This window comes from Primulina huaijiensis, chromosome 15, assembly GCF_012295235.1.
Source record: "Primulina huaijiensis isolate GDHJ02 chromosome 15, ASM1229523v2, whole genome shotgun sequence".
NCBI classification, from domain to species: Eukaryota; Viridiplantae; Streptophyta; class Magnoliopsida; order Lamiales; family Gesneriaceae; genus Primulina; species Primulina huaijiensis.
This window is the reverse complement of record NC_133320.1, coordinates 24,707,761-24,722,799: the sequence shown is the minus strand read 5'-3', so window position 1 is coordinate 24,722,799 and position 15,039 is coordinate 24,707,761. Positions and strand designations below refer to the sequence as shown.

The 15,039-nt window shown below is 32.6% G+C and overlaps 2 protein-coding genes and 1 long non-coding RNA gene across 5 annotated transcripts; 1 reads left to right on the top strand and 2 right to left on the bottom strand.

Moving 5' to 3' along the window:
* The first annotated feature begins 447 nt into the window (after positions 1-447).
* LOC140958388 (pathogen-associated molecular patterns-induced protein A70-like) lies at positions 448-1,848 on the top strand. The gene has a single exon (XM_073415818.1). The coding sequence runs from the start codon at positions 535-537 to the stop codon at positions 1,117-1,119; it is 585 nt and encodes a 194-aa protein (XP_073271919.1). The 5' UTR covers positions 448-534; the 3' UTR covers positions 1,120-1,848.
* A 7-nt stretch (positions 1,849-1,855) lies between these two features.
* On the bottom strand, positions 1,856-3,988 carry LOC140958390 (uncharacterized). The gene is made up of 2 exons (XR_012171777.1): positions 3,834-3,988; positions 1,856-2,975 (listed from the first exon to the last, which is right to left on the bottom strand). It is a non-coding gene; the product is annotated as an uncharacterized lncRNA (long non-coding RNA).
* Positions 3,989-11,445: 7,457 nt separating this feature from the next.
* LOC140958385 (uncharacterized) lies at positions 11,446-13,193 on the bottom strand. Of its 3 annotated transcripts, none has more exons than XM_073415814.1 (4): positions 13,028-13,193; positions 12,428-12,683; positions 12,281-12,333; positions 11,446-11,862 (listed from the first exon to the last, which is right to left on the bottom strand). In XM_073415814.1, the coding sequence occupies exons 1-4, from the start codon at positions 13,038-13,040 to the stop codon at positions 11,561-11,563; spliced, it is 624 nt and encodes a 207-aa protein (XP_073271915.1). In that variant the 5' UTR covers positions 13,041-13,193; the 3' UTR covers positions 11,446-11,560. The 3 variants fall into 3 exon arrangements, with proteins under 3 accessions (XP_073271915.1, XP_073271916.1, XP_073271917.1); XM_073415815.1 differs by having other exon boundaries at positions 12,428-12,680; XM_073415816.1 differs by lacking the exon at positions 13,028-13,193 and adding an exon at positions 12,818-13,021 and having other exon boundaries at positions 12,428-12,680.
* Between the last annotated feature and the right edge of the window lie 1,846 nt (positions 13,194-15,039).

Genomic DNA, 15,039 nt, shown 5'->3' with positions numbered 1-15,039 from the left:
ACATAGTTTTGCACAAATCAGCATCAATTCCGACCCACATTAATTAAAGTTTATAAAGTTTATTTTCATTATTAAAATAAAATTAAGCATTGATAATAGTAGACTGTCCCAGCACATTTTATCAGTATATTTAATATTTATTATTCTTATATTTTTTTTTTTAAAAAAAAAAAACTCTTTATTCAAAAGCCAATCGCACGACCTTGATGTGATACCCACTTTTTGGGTCTATCGTCAACACTTAGTCGTCGCCTTCATAATAACCATTTATCATAATATATTAATTACACGACGATTTTCATTAATTTTTTGTTATATTGTTAATTATTATTTGCTCTATATTTATTTATTTATTTCAAACCGACCCCTTGAACTTTCAGGTATTCACATCTCGACCTCTCATTACATTTATAAATCCCTCACCTCAGCTCACCCACTCCCCCAGCGTGGCATATGCTTCTTACTGAATAATCTGCTGTATTCTCTCTCTCTCTTGCCCGTATAAACGACAAAACGACGTCGTCCAAGCAGACGATGAACGGAGTGGAGCTCGTGGCCAGCTGGCTGACTCCCGCTGTTCTTTTCTGCGTGCTGAACCTCATGATCGGCACCATTTTTGTAATCTCGGTCCTCAAGCCTCGCAACAACCCACAAGATGTCAGAGAGAACGATGCCGTTTCACCGCCGCAGTTCGTGCGAGTCCCGTCCTTCTTTGAACGAGTCAACTCCATCAAGCTCTCGTTCTCCCGCTCTGAAAACCGCGACACTGTTCCTGCGTCGACAGTCCCTCACGAAGACATCCCGAATCGAGACCAAACCCGTCAAAGTCCCGAGGACAATGACTTTCACGTGACGAGGAGCAAGTCTGATAACGGAGCAAAGGCGTCTGCATCGGCGCCGGATGTGGTGATGAAGAAGTCAACGAGTGAGAAGGTGCAGGCGGCTGAGGAGGGTGGAAAGATATTGGAGAAGAGGGAGGAGTTGCGCGGCACCGGGGATGAGGCGGTGGATGCCAGAGCGGATGATTTTATAAACAGGTTTAGGCAGCAGTTGAAGATGCAGAGGCTGGATTCTCTGCTGAGGTACAAGGAAATGTTGAAGAGGGGGGGAAGTACTTAAGAAGACAATTACTGGCGCCGGCTGCTGCTTTATGGGTGGGCAGCCATTCTTGCAACAAGCACAGCTCTTTGGTCATTATGCGTCAGATTACACTCGTGGATCGTCCATAGAGGTAGGACTTGGGTAATTAAATAATTTCTTCTTATTTTCATTTTCAGTGTTTTAATTGTTAATTGGAATTGCAAAGATTACGAAAGTAATTTTTGTAAAAGAAAATTTTCGAAACTACTTTTAATTAGCCAGTCGAATCATATATAACGTTCATCGCCACAATATTGCATACGTTGTATATTTATGTGAAGAAAAGGGTTTATATCAGACGTTCTAAGTCACTGACAACGACAAGTTTTTATTTTAACTTGGATTTTATATTAAATAATTGAAACAATAAGCTTACATTCATTATAAATATTTAATATATAAATGCACTTGTTATTTTATAACAATTTTGATTTTAATTAGAGCCTCGATGATAATTTTGTTAAAAAGATTGAAACTTTAAGAATTACTTTAGAACTTGGACGATTTCAACATTTCGAAGACGTAAGTTGAGGAACCCAGCTGGTATATAATTAATTTTAATTTCTAAGATATTTTTTAGAACTGATCGCACCTTATTGGAACCTGAAAGGGTCATGGAAGAAATATTGTTAAATTGACAGGCACCAAACCGATAATCTTTAAAAAAATCTACGAATCATTCATCAAATTTTAAATTTTGTTTTTTTTTTAAAAAAAAAAAAAACAAATTTGAATGTTGACATTGTTGTCTTGTCGATAGGCACGATGGATTAGTTTTGTATATTTTGGAGAAGCTATATATACAAGTTTGTTTGTTCATTCATTTCTTTATGTTGATGCATCGAGCTATTATTGAGGAGGAGGAATATTGGATATATACTATGATCTACTTTCGAAAATAACTAATTTGGCTAATTGTGATTTCAATCTTTTTAACTTATAATCGATAGTATTTCTTTGATATATAACTCTATTCTTTTGTACAATCTTTCTTATTTCATTTCACGTTTTATATGTCTAAGATTTTACGTTACCAATGACGGACTTCATATCAGCAATATGCGATGACATGTTAAAGTACTAAAATTATAGAAAGTGCTAATTAATTAAATGATAAACGAAATTTGATTAATTGGAGAGAAACAATATCACAATCAAACCAAGTTATACGACAAAATTTCTTCAATTTTATTTAATTCTAAATAACACATACTATTACATAAGAAAATGATTATTTTAATCGACTAACTTGTTAAATTTTGGGTTTTGATCTATTAAATTTTTAAATTTTGGTTTTGGTACACTAACTTTTTATTTTCGATTGTTTTGGTTCAATCAGCGACATGCGATAAATCGACATTTTTCAATGTCACGCCAGCATTTTTCGCTGTAAACTCAGTAATTAGACCAAAATAGTCGAGTTTTAAAAGATAGTGTATCAAAATCAAAATTTAAAAATTTAATAGATCAAAACCAAAATCGAAAAAGTTAGAGAAAATGGTCTCAACCAACTTTGTCTTTCCCCTTGGATTTGTTGAGATCAAGTTGCTCCTGAACCACTTCCATCTCCTTCCGAAGCATCTCAATTTCGTCTCGGAGCTTTTTCTCTATTGCAAGTGGACCATGGACCGGGTTCTCTCTTCTAATCTTGGCCTCGATCATCATGGTCTCAGCAGTCTTACTTCTCTCGTCTTGTGTAACAGACGTCAGTATGTTAATGGCGTTTTGAACCCCAAAAAGCCAGTTCACATTCTCGAAGTCTTCAGCCTTTTCAGCCGGAAAATATGGCGCAAATATACAATCTGCGCCGCACCTCTTCCGTCGGTAGGTGCATGCTGCACATTTTTGATGAGACATTTTGTTAAAATTTATTCAATATTGCATTAGCCTGACTCTATATATAGTATTGGGAGTTTGCTTGATTTGGTGATTATTAATTTGTGTTTTACTATCAATATCTGCTCACACGATTTTCACATGTAATTCTGGTTAATGGATTTAATTGAAACAGCTACATTTTTGCTGATTTTGAGTGCATTTATTATTAGATTTTTTTTAAGAAAAACATTTATTATTAGATTTTAATAAAGACTAAATGTAATTCTCTGATACATAATACATTTTCATTTAAAAAAATCTAAATACTTGGAACACTATCAAATAATACTATATTTTCCATGATTTCATGCAAAGATTGACGTATTGCAATGTGAAATAACAAAAAAAAAAAAATTGTTCGAATTTAAAATGAGATTTATGGTTTGTAAGATAATAGGAAGTATTCCATGTGGCTGGTTACTTTGATATGAATTTGTTTTAAAACTCAGTCGTCTAACGAGAATTTCACATGCTTCATCTATCCTGTAGGACTCGAAAACTTATAAGCGTATAAACTTGGGTTTTGAGAATAAGTTTCTTCTATTTTTTGTAACTAATTTCTTGAATATTTCAAGTATCAGACAAGCAAGAAAATTAGTAAAACATGTAACACTATTTGATTTGATTTTTGGCATCGAAACAAAAATATTTATCCCTATATCCTCTTTCTCTTCTATCAATTTAGAGAAAAAGATTTGATTTGGGAGAGAGATTCAAAGAATTTGAACGAAGCTCACTTGTGGTATATTTCAAATCAATCACAATGAAAATTATATTTATATAACAATTTTAAAGTATGTGGATTTGAAATTCACCTAACATATATTCATCCAAGCAATCAAATTGATTTGAAATCCATAACTTCAAATCCTCCGGTCCAAGCACACACTTATCTTTCCAAGGTTGAACGAATAACATTTTTCAGATGGGACTCGTTCTCGCTTTGTCGGCTTAGTTTTGGTGATTCAAATTGAAAATTTAGATTTGATTTGTTATGCGGCTAACTAAGGTGATTTTATAAGAAGGGTCAAGATCCAACAACCCCGGATCTCACTGCCCTGAATGGGAACGAGGTCCACGTGTTCATATATGGATTTTACTGTCCCAAATATGTTAGAGTCGTTGGATCTGACATAAAGATAATGTTCTCACGACGACAAGTGCAAATTTTCCCTTATTATTAATGTTAATGAAAAGTTTCTTAGAATAAAATTTTGATTTCCTAACATTGAGTAGGTGACATATGCAATAAATCGTGGTCGAAGCAATGGAAATTTGGTCACTCTTTTTCAAATGGAATGTATTGTTAAACTCCATCTTATTCACTGCCCCGAATGGGACTGGGATCCATGTGTTCAAATATGGATTTCACTGTCTCAAATACGTTAGAGTTGTTGGATCTGACATATAGATAATTTTCTGACGACGACAAGTGAAAATTTTTCCTTATAATGTTAATGAAAAGTTTGTTAGAATAAAATTTTGATTTTCTAGCACCGAGTAGGTGACATATGCAATAAATCATGGTTGAAGCAATGGAAATTTGGTCACTCTTTTTCAAATGGAATGGAATGTTCAACTCCATCTTATGTTGCATTTCTTGTTACACCAAATATATGTGATATAATTGACACTTAATTTTTATTGTTTGGTAAATAAATCTTCACATAATTGAAATTATTAAGCCATGTATATTTCTATAGCAGGAAATGTAGGACAAAACGAAGCAGATAATTTCATTCCTCTCTAAATATAATAATTTATATATGTCGCAGATGACTCATAGTACATCCGGTACTAGGACTATCAAAATTGACAGGCGAGACAGATTGGGGCAGTGCATGCCTCACTTCTGAGTCGAGATTTCACAAACTCAGCTCATCTATTTTAGTTCGCCGACCTGATGGGACTAATCTGTTAGACATCTCTAATCTGATATCAAGATCCAAATTTAAGAATTAAAAAAAGTTACTGATTTCGAGATCCAATTATTACGAATCCCACCCCAACTCGAAAAAAAAAGTTCCTTTGATACCTAATTATTGTGGCATCTATAATTAGTAATTACAGATAATCATATCCTTCATTTTTTTTACATCGAATTCCGATATAATTCCATAGATTGTTTAATCAGAGTTCATAACTAGATTTTAGATTATAGAACATAAGGCATATATAGAAAATGGTATTGCAACAAAAAATCAAAAAATTTCACGATCAATTACGTAATCTTGCATAAATCTATCTAGACAATAAAAATGAAATTTTGTGTAAATTCATCCCCCCAGCCTTGCGATACAGAAGATTTTTCTACACAAACCACAATAATCTATAAATCTATCTCGACCACTGGTAAAAGAGCTGTTGTGTTCCTCAAAAAGATGAGAAGACAAGAATATCAGATCCAAGAAGACCGTCCCACGGCTACTCGATTGTCAAAAAAATTAAACTTACATAACTAAGACTGCTATTTGATTAGACAACAGACTAAAATCACAACATGACAAACACAACAGACTAAATTTTTTTTATCTTATTATTATTATTATTATTTTCTGACGATGAATTCCATAACCACTCTGGTTCGACGCGGACCCTGAATTCTTGCCGTGCTGCTGCTTCTTGCAGGGTGATGAATTTGACGAGTCTCGCTGGCTCTTGATACGTGGCCTGTTGACTAATTAAACCAAATTAACACCCAAATTTGAATGTTGACATTGTCGTCTTGTCGATAGGCACGGTGAATTGGTTTTTTATTTTTTTTGGAGAATCTATGTATAGAAGTTTATTTGTTGATTCATTTGTTTATGTTAATGCATCGAGCTATTATTGAGGAGGAATATTGGATATATACTATGATCTACTTTCGAAAATAACTAGTTTGGCTAATTGTGATTTCAATCTTTTTAACTTATAATCGATAGTATTTCTTTGATATATAACTCTATTCTTTTGTACAATCGTGCTTATTTCATTTGATGGAGTACAATGTGACGTTTTATATGTCTAAAATCTCATGTTTGCAACGACGTACTTCATATCAGCAATATGCGATGACATGCTAAATCACTAAAATTATAGAAAGAGCTGATTAATTAGATGAAAAACGGAATTTGATTAATTGGAGAGAACCAAGATCACAGTCAAACCAAGTTATAAGACAAAATCCACAAATTTCTTCAATTTTATTATATTCGAATAACACATACTGTTATATTATTATTATATAAGATAATGATTTTTTTAGTCCACTGACTTGTTAAATTTTAGGTTTTGATTTATTAAAATTTTAAATTTTGGTTTTGGTAAACTAACTTTTTATTTTCGATTGTTTTTGTTCAATCAATGACATGCGATAAATCGACAAATTTCAATGTCACGCCAGCATTTTTCGTTGTCAACTCAATAATTAAACCAAAATAGTGGAGTATTAAAATATAGTGTACCAAAACCAAAATTTAAAAATTTAATAGATAAAAACCTAAAATGGAAAAAGTTAGAGAAAATGGTCTCAACCAACTTTGTCTTTCCCCTTGGATTTGTTGAGATCAAGTTGTTCTTGAACCACTTCCATCTCCTTCTGAAGCATCCCAATTTCATCCCGGAGCTTTTTCTCTATTGCAAGTGGACCATGGACTGGGTTCTCTCTCCTAATCCTGGCCTCAATCATCATGGTCTCGGCCGTCTTACTTCTTTCATCTTCTGTGACGGACGTCAGTATGTTAATGGAGTTCTGAACCCCAAAAAGCCAGTTCACATTCTCAAAGTCTTCAGCCTTTTCAGCCGGAAAATATGGTGCAAATATACAATCTGCGCCGCACCTCTTCCGTCGGTAGGTGCATGCTGCACATTTTTGATGAGACATTTTGTTAAAATTGATTCAATATTGCATTAGCCTGACTCTATATATAGTAGGAGGAGTTTGTTTGATTTGGTGATGATTAATTTGTGTTTTACTATCGATATCTGCTCACACGATTTTCACATGTAATTCTGGCTAATGGATTTAATTGAAACAGCTACATTTTTACTAATTTTGAGTGCATTTATTATCAGATCTCTTTTTAAGAAAAACATGTATTATTAGATTTTAATAAAGACTAAATGATATTCTCTGATACATAATACATTTTCATTAAAAAAAAATCCAAATACTTGGAACACTATCAAATAGTACTATATTTTCCATGATTTTATGCAAAGATTGACGTGTTGCAATGTGAAATAACAAAAAAAAAAATTGTTCGAATTTCTAAAATGAGATTTATTGTTTGTAAGATAATAGGAAGTATTCCATGTGGTACTTGGATATGAATTTATTTTAAAACTCAGTCGTCTAACGAGTATTTCACATGCTCATCTATCCTATAGGACTCGAAAACTTATATCGTATAACCATTGGTTTTGAGAATAAGTTTCTTCTATTTTTTGTAACTAATTTCTTAAATATTTTAAATATCAGACAAGCAAGAAAATTAGTAGAACATGTAACACTATTTGATTTGATTTTCGGCATCGAAATAAAAATATTTAGCCCGATATCCTCTTTCCCTTCTATCAATTTAGAGAAAAAGATTTGATTTGGGAGAAAGATTCAAAGAATTTGAACGAAGCTCACTTGTGATGTATTTCAAATCAATCACAATGAAAATTATATTTATATAACAATTTTAAAGTATGTGGATTTGAAATTCACCTAACATATATTCATCCAAGCAATCAAATTGATTTGAAATCCATAACTTCAAATCCTCCGGTCCAAGCGAACACTTGTCTTTCCAAGGTTGAACGAAGAACATTTTTCAGACGGGACTCGTTCTCACTTTTTCGACTTAGTTTTGGTGATTCAAAACTGAAAATTTAGATTTGATTTGTTATGCGGCTAACTAGGGTGATTTTATAAGAAGGGTGCAAGATCCAACAACCCCGGATCTCACTGCCCCGAATGGGACTGGGTCCACGTGTTCATATGTGGATTTTGCTGTCCCAAATACGTTAGAGTCGTTGGATCTGACATAAAGATAATTTTCTCACAACAAGTGCAGATTTTCCCTAATTATTAATGTTAATGAAAAGTTTCTTAGAATAAAATTTTGATTTACTAGCATTGAGAGTAGGTGACATATGCAATAAATCGTTGTCGAAGCAATGTAAATTTGGTCACTCTTTTTCAAATGGAATATAATATTCAACTCCATCTTTTTCACTGCCCCGAATGGGACTGGGTCCACGTGTTCAGATATGGATCTCATTGCCCCAAATACGTTAGAGTCATTGGATCTGACGTAAAGATGATTTTCTCACTACAAGCGCAAATTTTCCTTTATTATTAATGTTAATGAAAAGTTTCTTAGAATAAAATTTTGATTTCCTATCACTGAGTAGGTGGCATATGCAATAAATCGTGGTCGAAGCAATGGAAATTAGGTCACTTTTTTCAAATGAAATGTATTGTTCAACTCCATCTCATTCACTACCTCGAATGGGTCTAGAATCCACGTGTTCAGATATGGATCTCACTGCCCCAAATACGTTAGAGTTGTTGGATCTGACATAAAGATAATTTTCTTACGACTTATTATTAATGTTAATGAAAAGTTTCTTAGAATAAAATTTTGATTTCCTAGCATTGAGTAGGTGACATATGCAATAAATCATGGTCGAAGCAATGGAAATTTGGTCACTCTTTTTCAAATGGAATGTAATGTTCAACTCCATCTTATGTTGCATTTCCTGTTACACAAAATATATGTGATGTAATTGACTCTTAATTTTTATTGTTTGGTAAATAAATCTTCACATAATTGAAATTATTATGCGATGTATATTTATATAGCAGGAAATGTAGGACAAAATGAAACAAATAATTTCATTCCTCTCTAAATATAATAATTTATGTATGTCGCGCATGACTCATAGTCCATCCAGTACTAGGACTACCAAAACTGGCAAGTAGGTCGGGGCAGTGCATACCTCACTTCCAAGTAGAGATTTCACCAACTCAACTCATCTATTTTAGTTGGCCGACCTAACGGGACAAACCTGTTAGACAGCTCCATCTAATATCAAGATCCGAGTTTAGGAATTAGAAAAAAGTTATTGATTTCGAGATCCAATTATTACAAATCCCTCCCCAACTCGAAAAAAAAAAGTTCCTTTGATACCTAATTATTGTGGCATCTATAATTAGTAATTACAGATAATCATATCCTTCATTTTTTTACATCGAATTCCGATATAATTCCATAGATTGTTTAATCAGAGTTCATAACTAGATTTTAGATTATAGAACATAAGGCATATATAGAAAATGGTAATGCAACAAAAAATCAAAAAATTTCACGATCAATTACGTAATCTTGCATAAATCTATCTAGACAATAAAAATGAAATTTTGTTTAAATTCATCCCCCCATCCTTGCAATACAAAATATTTTTCTACACAAACCAAAATAGTCTATAAATTTTTGCCGGAAAAACCATTGTTCGTCTGAATTTGTTGATTTAGCGTCGGAGCTTTCCACATAAAAATTGGGGATCTTTCAAAATAGAGAGGAAATTATCCTACAGCACACAAAAATTATTTTATNGGAAGATAATAATTTTAAAATGAATAAGTGGGTGGAGAATTTTCTCAACATTTTGAAATATCCCTAATTTTAAGTCACGTATGCAAACTTCAATGTAAAGATCACAGAATTCGATCCGTCGAAAAAGGTTTTATCGACAAAAAAAATCCAAAATTGTCAAAAAAAATTAAACTTACATAACTAAGACTGCAATTTGATTAAATAATTGAATTAAATCACAATATGACAAACACAACGGAATAAAAAAAACCAATTTTATCTTATTATTATTATTGTTTTCTGATGATGAATTCAGTAACCACTCTGGTTCGATGCGGACCCAGAATTCTTGTCATGTTGCTGCTTCTTGCAGGGTGAAGAATCCGACGAGTCTCGTTGACTCTTGATACGTGGCCCGTTACTAATTAAATCAAGTTAACACCCGAAAATCTTATCCATATATTTTTTTTTCAATAATCATACCATCAATTACCCTAGGTGATTAAAGAATTTTAGAGAGACTTTTAATTTACTCTTAGCAATAACGTTGTACTTTTTATAAATTTAATTTTGTATGTAATTAATTCTGGTTCAAGGAAATGTTGTACTCGCGCAGTTATACATTTAATTTTATAATAATATTATATGTGAGTGTTTAAATTTTAAAATATAATATATTATATAATAAAATTATATATTTTTTTTATAAAATAGGAGGTATCGAAGCATATCACACATTTGGTATCACATGGACCAAATTGAAGACCAGTATCCAAACAATAAGCATCTCGAGATTGATGGCTGTCAAAGCAGAGCCATTTCTGTACCTTGAAGAAGATGCTAATAATCGTCGCGGAAGTGGCGGCGGAAACTTATGGGCGGAGGAGATGCCAAAGCCAATGGAGGGGACTCCGGGAATATTCTGGGCCGCCGCCATTTTTAACGAAGACGTTTGATATGGTTAATGATCCCAAAACCGACTCCATAATATCATGGAGCTGCACAAGGGCTAGTTTTATAGTTTGGGATCCTCACAAGTTTTCCACTGATTTGCTCCCTAAACACTTTAAGCACAATAATTTTTCTAGCTTTGTTCGTCAGCTTAATACCTACGTAAGCATATCTAATCGCTTGATTGATTTACAGATATTAATTCTTTAACTATGGTTTGGGAATCAGTAACCTTTTCATGTATACTATCTAAGTAAATGATAGATACAGGAGAGAGTTTTGAGATAACATATCTGCTCGTGTGAACTGTACTCAGATTGATTTTGAGAGTAGAGGGTGAAGAATTGATCATTCACTTCTTAGAATTGAAGAATTCTTGTGTTTAAAAAGTTCCATGGTATCCTAAATCAATGTCATCAGCAGAAATATACATGTAGCAACTTGTTTCCAGTCGTGTGTCATCTCCATTTATTTTAGTTCTCTCACACTTCGATCACAGTTTTATGCCCTTTTTTTAACTGATTTTTGGTGGAAAAATACCTACCCTCTTATATTTAACTATTGTATTGCATTAATCACGTGGGTACCGTATGCTTCAACGGCTCTCTCTGGAAAGAATATCTATCTTAGCTTGATTGTTGTGATTTCTAATAAATATATAGATTGATTGGAAGTTTGTGATGAATTAAAAATGCAGCTATTTAGAAAGATCAATTCCGTACCAATGAAGTCTTTCAGCAAGGCAAGAAGCATTTGCTGAAGTACATCAAAAAAAGGAAGCACAACTCTCAAATGATGCATCGACAAGGAGAACTTCAAAATTCATTGGATTCCACCAAGCATGGAGTGGATGCAGAGCTCGAGAAAATTAGGACTGATCAAAAGCGCTTAAATAGAAGTTTTCATGTTGAGTCAGCAACAACAATGTATTAGCATAAAATGCAGTTTTTACAAAATGAGGTCTTCACTGCATAAAATGTCAGCAAATGACAGAGAGGTCGAAAAGCTCGAATAAATTCGATTTATTCATCCTTGTTACGGCTTTGAGGAGAGTATAACTTTTCCAACCCTCTTCCTGAAGTTATTGGTAATCCACCTTCTTTCGTTGATGAGGAAACAACATTCCCGGCGTCCCTTTTAGGACGGATTGTTTGAATAAGGGCTTCGATTTCCTCCTTTGCTCGTTCAAACACATTTGGACCTTTGACTTGACTGATTGGGATATTCTCATCAATATCATCACTTCGTCCATGAGTTTCTTTGTGATGGTGGTGTGCTGACTTCTCTGCATGCTTTAGTGATTCAATATCTTCCTTGGATTTCTCTGCGAGGTTTGGTGAAATGAGAATTATTTTGTTATGCAGAAACAGAGCATTCTGATGGAAAATACTGATTTGATACTATTCAAAGTTGAATATGAAAGGAAAAATTACAAGAACCAATAGCAATGATTTAGAAACAAGTTCCACGCCCCAAATTCAGAATTATATGAGAGTTTCTCCCATCCGATAACCTCATATTTAAGGTTGATGTTTGACTTTGTGTGCACTAGTAGAGAACTCGTGCACAATGTAACAGGTACCATATCGGCTCCAAAAATAAATAAGTACACGAGTGATGCTAAAACGCAAGAATTTTTACACATAATAGACTAATCCTTGGAGTCGTGATCATCAAACCTAATGTCTATCCAGGTTAACCCTTGAGTTTCTAAATATGATAAAAAATTTCATGATCCATACCTAAACGTAACTCTACCACCTGGCACTTGGAATCATCATCCGCATCACAATGCCTACAAATGATCTCAATTTGTTAATAACTGAAGCACGGCTTGTCACACTTTCTCGCTGAGAAATCACCTCAAACAAAGGAGAGCATTTCCTCACCTAGTTTCATCATTCAAAGACGAATGTTGACTTCTCAATCCCTTCTTTGCATGAATTGCTTCTGCTAGAGCCTCAAATTCCTCCTTCGCTCTTTCAAATACGTTTGGAGCCTTAACATCACTCATAGATGTATTCTCATCAATGCCATAATTCAATCCATGAGTTTCCTTATGATGATGTTTGTCACTTTGAAAAACTGCCTCCATCTCTTCTTTTAATCTCTCGAATACATTGGGTGCTTTCACATCTTTTCCTGCTCACATGGGATTTTAAAAAATCAGAATCTGATTAAAAATATCAAGTGTTCTATCCCTGGTACCGAAAATTGAGAAATTCTCTAATTTTTTTTTTTTTTAAAAAAAAGGAGAAGCAAATTTCACTTCAAATTACATTGATTTCCCCACTTCCTTCGCGCCCCGTGACATTTCTCTACGATAGGGATATAAATTCCAAAGAAATGAAAATAGTTTATGCACAAAAGGGTTTATTTGCTTAGCTTAATTTCTCGGAAACCAACATGATCTGCAATCACAACCATAATTCATCAGGGAAAATTGATGCAGAAGCACGAATCAGAAGAGATATAAAGAGAGGGAATACCTGATTCAGCCATGGAAGGATTGTTTATATTTCTGTCTCCCAGGGAGTGGGCATATATCGGAGCGCGATGGCAGTTTCTGTGATTTGGGGAGAATTAACGAATCTTTGTTGCGGGATGCCACCATTGAAAAGGTAGCGTTTGAGCCAAGCAATTGTGCCACGTACTCTGTCCCCTCCGCGTGCGTGTGTATATATATATACACGTGGCACTCTGCCCCTTCCGTACGCGTGCGTGTTTTTATATACTAATTAATGTGCATGTAATGTATTTATCTAAAAACTAAATTGAAATTAATATTTCAATTGTTGAAATAAAAAAATAAAAATAAAATTGTGTGTTGAAATTAAAAAAACAAAAGTATAATATTAATATCAAAAGTTGGAAGAAAAAATTGGTGTCCTTCTTAAGTGGTTACTATCATGTCCTCAACTTTAATAAAATAAAATAGATATATAAACCGGTGCACAGACGTATGTTTAACATTTTTATACAATATTTTTTATAATTCGTTTGGTTTTTATTTAAATGATGATCAAAATATAATTATAAGAAATAGTGAAAGAATACACAGTAAAAAAGAACAAAATTAGGAATTGAACAACAACTTGATACTCTCTATCCGCTAAACTACATATGACTTATATTAAAATTTTAACACTTTATTAATATATATATTTATTAAAACAGACAACGATACGTCAAAAGTTATTTAATCTAAAGATCTCAAACTTATTAATAACTAGTTACTATGCACACGTGATGCTGTGTGTACAATCTTTTCTATTATTATCGATGGACTAAAGTGAAATTTGACAAATTATGGAGGGACTAAATTGATATTTGAATTGTTGAAATAAAAATAAATAAAAATAAAAGTGTGTGTTGAAATTAAAACAAAAAAAACAAAAAACAAAAGTGTAATATTAATATCATATAAGGATAAAATTGAAAAAAAAAATTGGTCTCCTCTCTAGGTAGTTATTATCATGTCCTCACACTTAATATAATAGTGTGTGTATATATATAACACACAATTCACACAAAAACTTATAAAATAAATCAAAAAAGGTATTTTTTGCGCCAAAAAATACGTTTAACATTTTTTTAATAAATATCGTATAACTGACTGAATGGAAATCTGGTATTTTGAAAAATATTTGTCAAGAATTTAGTTTATTTTCTGAAAATGAAATTATAACTAGATTTTCACGTCGCATATAAGATAATTTTATGGACACGGATCGAATTGATCTATAAATAAAATGAAAAATGTTGAAATTTAATATTTTAATATTGAATGTTTGAATATTGAATGTTGAATATTTGAATGTTGAAAATTAGGTAAAATTAGGTGTTGAATATTGAAATTTGTGTGTGATGATGAAGGTAATGATGTAATTTATTTTTGGATTATTTGTAAAGATTTTCTATAAATAGATCTTTCATTTGTGAAGAAAATCACAATTGAGTTGAGAGAAAAATATTATAAAGTGTGTAGTGTGATAATTTTGAGAGTTTGAGATTTTTACTTTTTACCGTAAATTTTTACTTTTTCACAACACGTTATCAGCACGAAGCTCTAAAAGTCCTCCATATTTTTCCAAGCTCCAAAACAGAAGAAAAAGGTAACAAAAGTAATAATATTTATTTTATTGTTTATNGTAAACGATAACAAAACGGTTAGTTTTTGCCCTATAAATATGATTTCACAAATATATTCAATCACTCCAACTTTCTCTTCTTCTCTAAAATTATTCTTCATCAAATTTTTGAAGAAAAAAGAAGATGGCTTTCACAAAGTTATTTTTAATTATTTTGGTTATAATACGCACGAATATTGTACTTATCGAAGAATATCATCCTCGTGTGTTTTCTTTATTTTTACGAATGCTTGTATTTGTTGCTTATCCATTACTTTGTATTGCAATATTTATTAACTAATAAAATGCATCGTAATTTTTTTTATTACCACCATGTCAAACTTGGCAAAGCTCGAATTCATTGCTCTTGA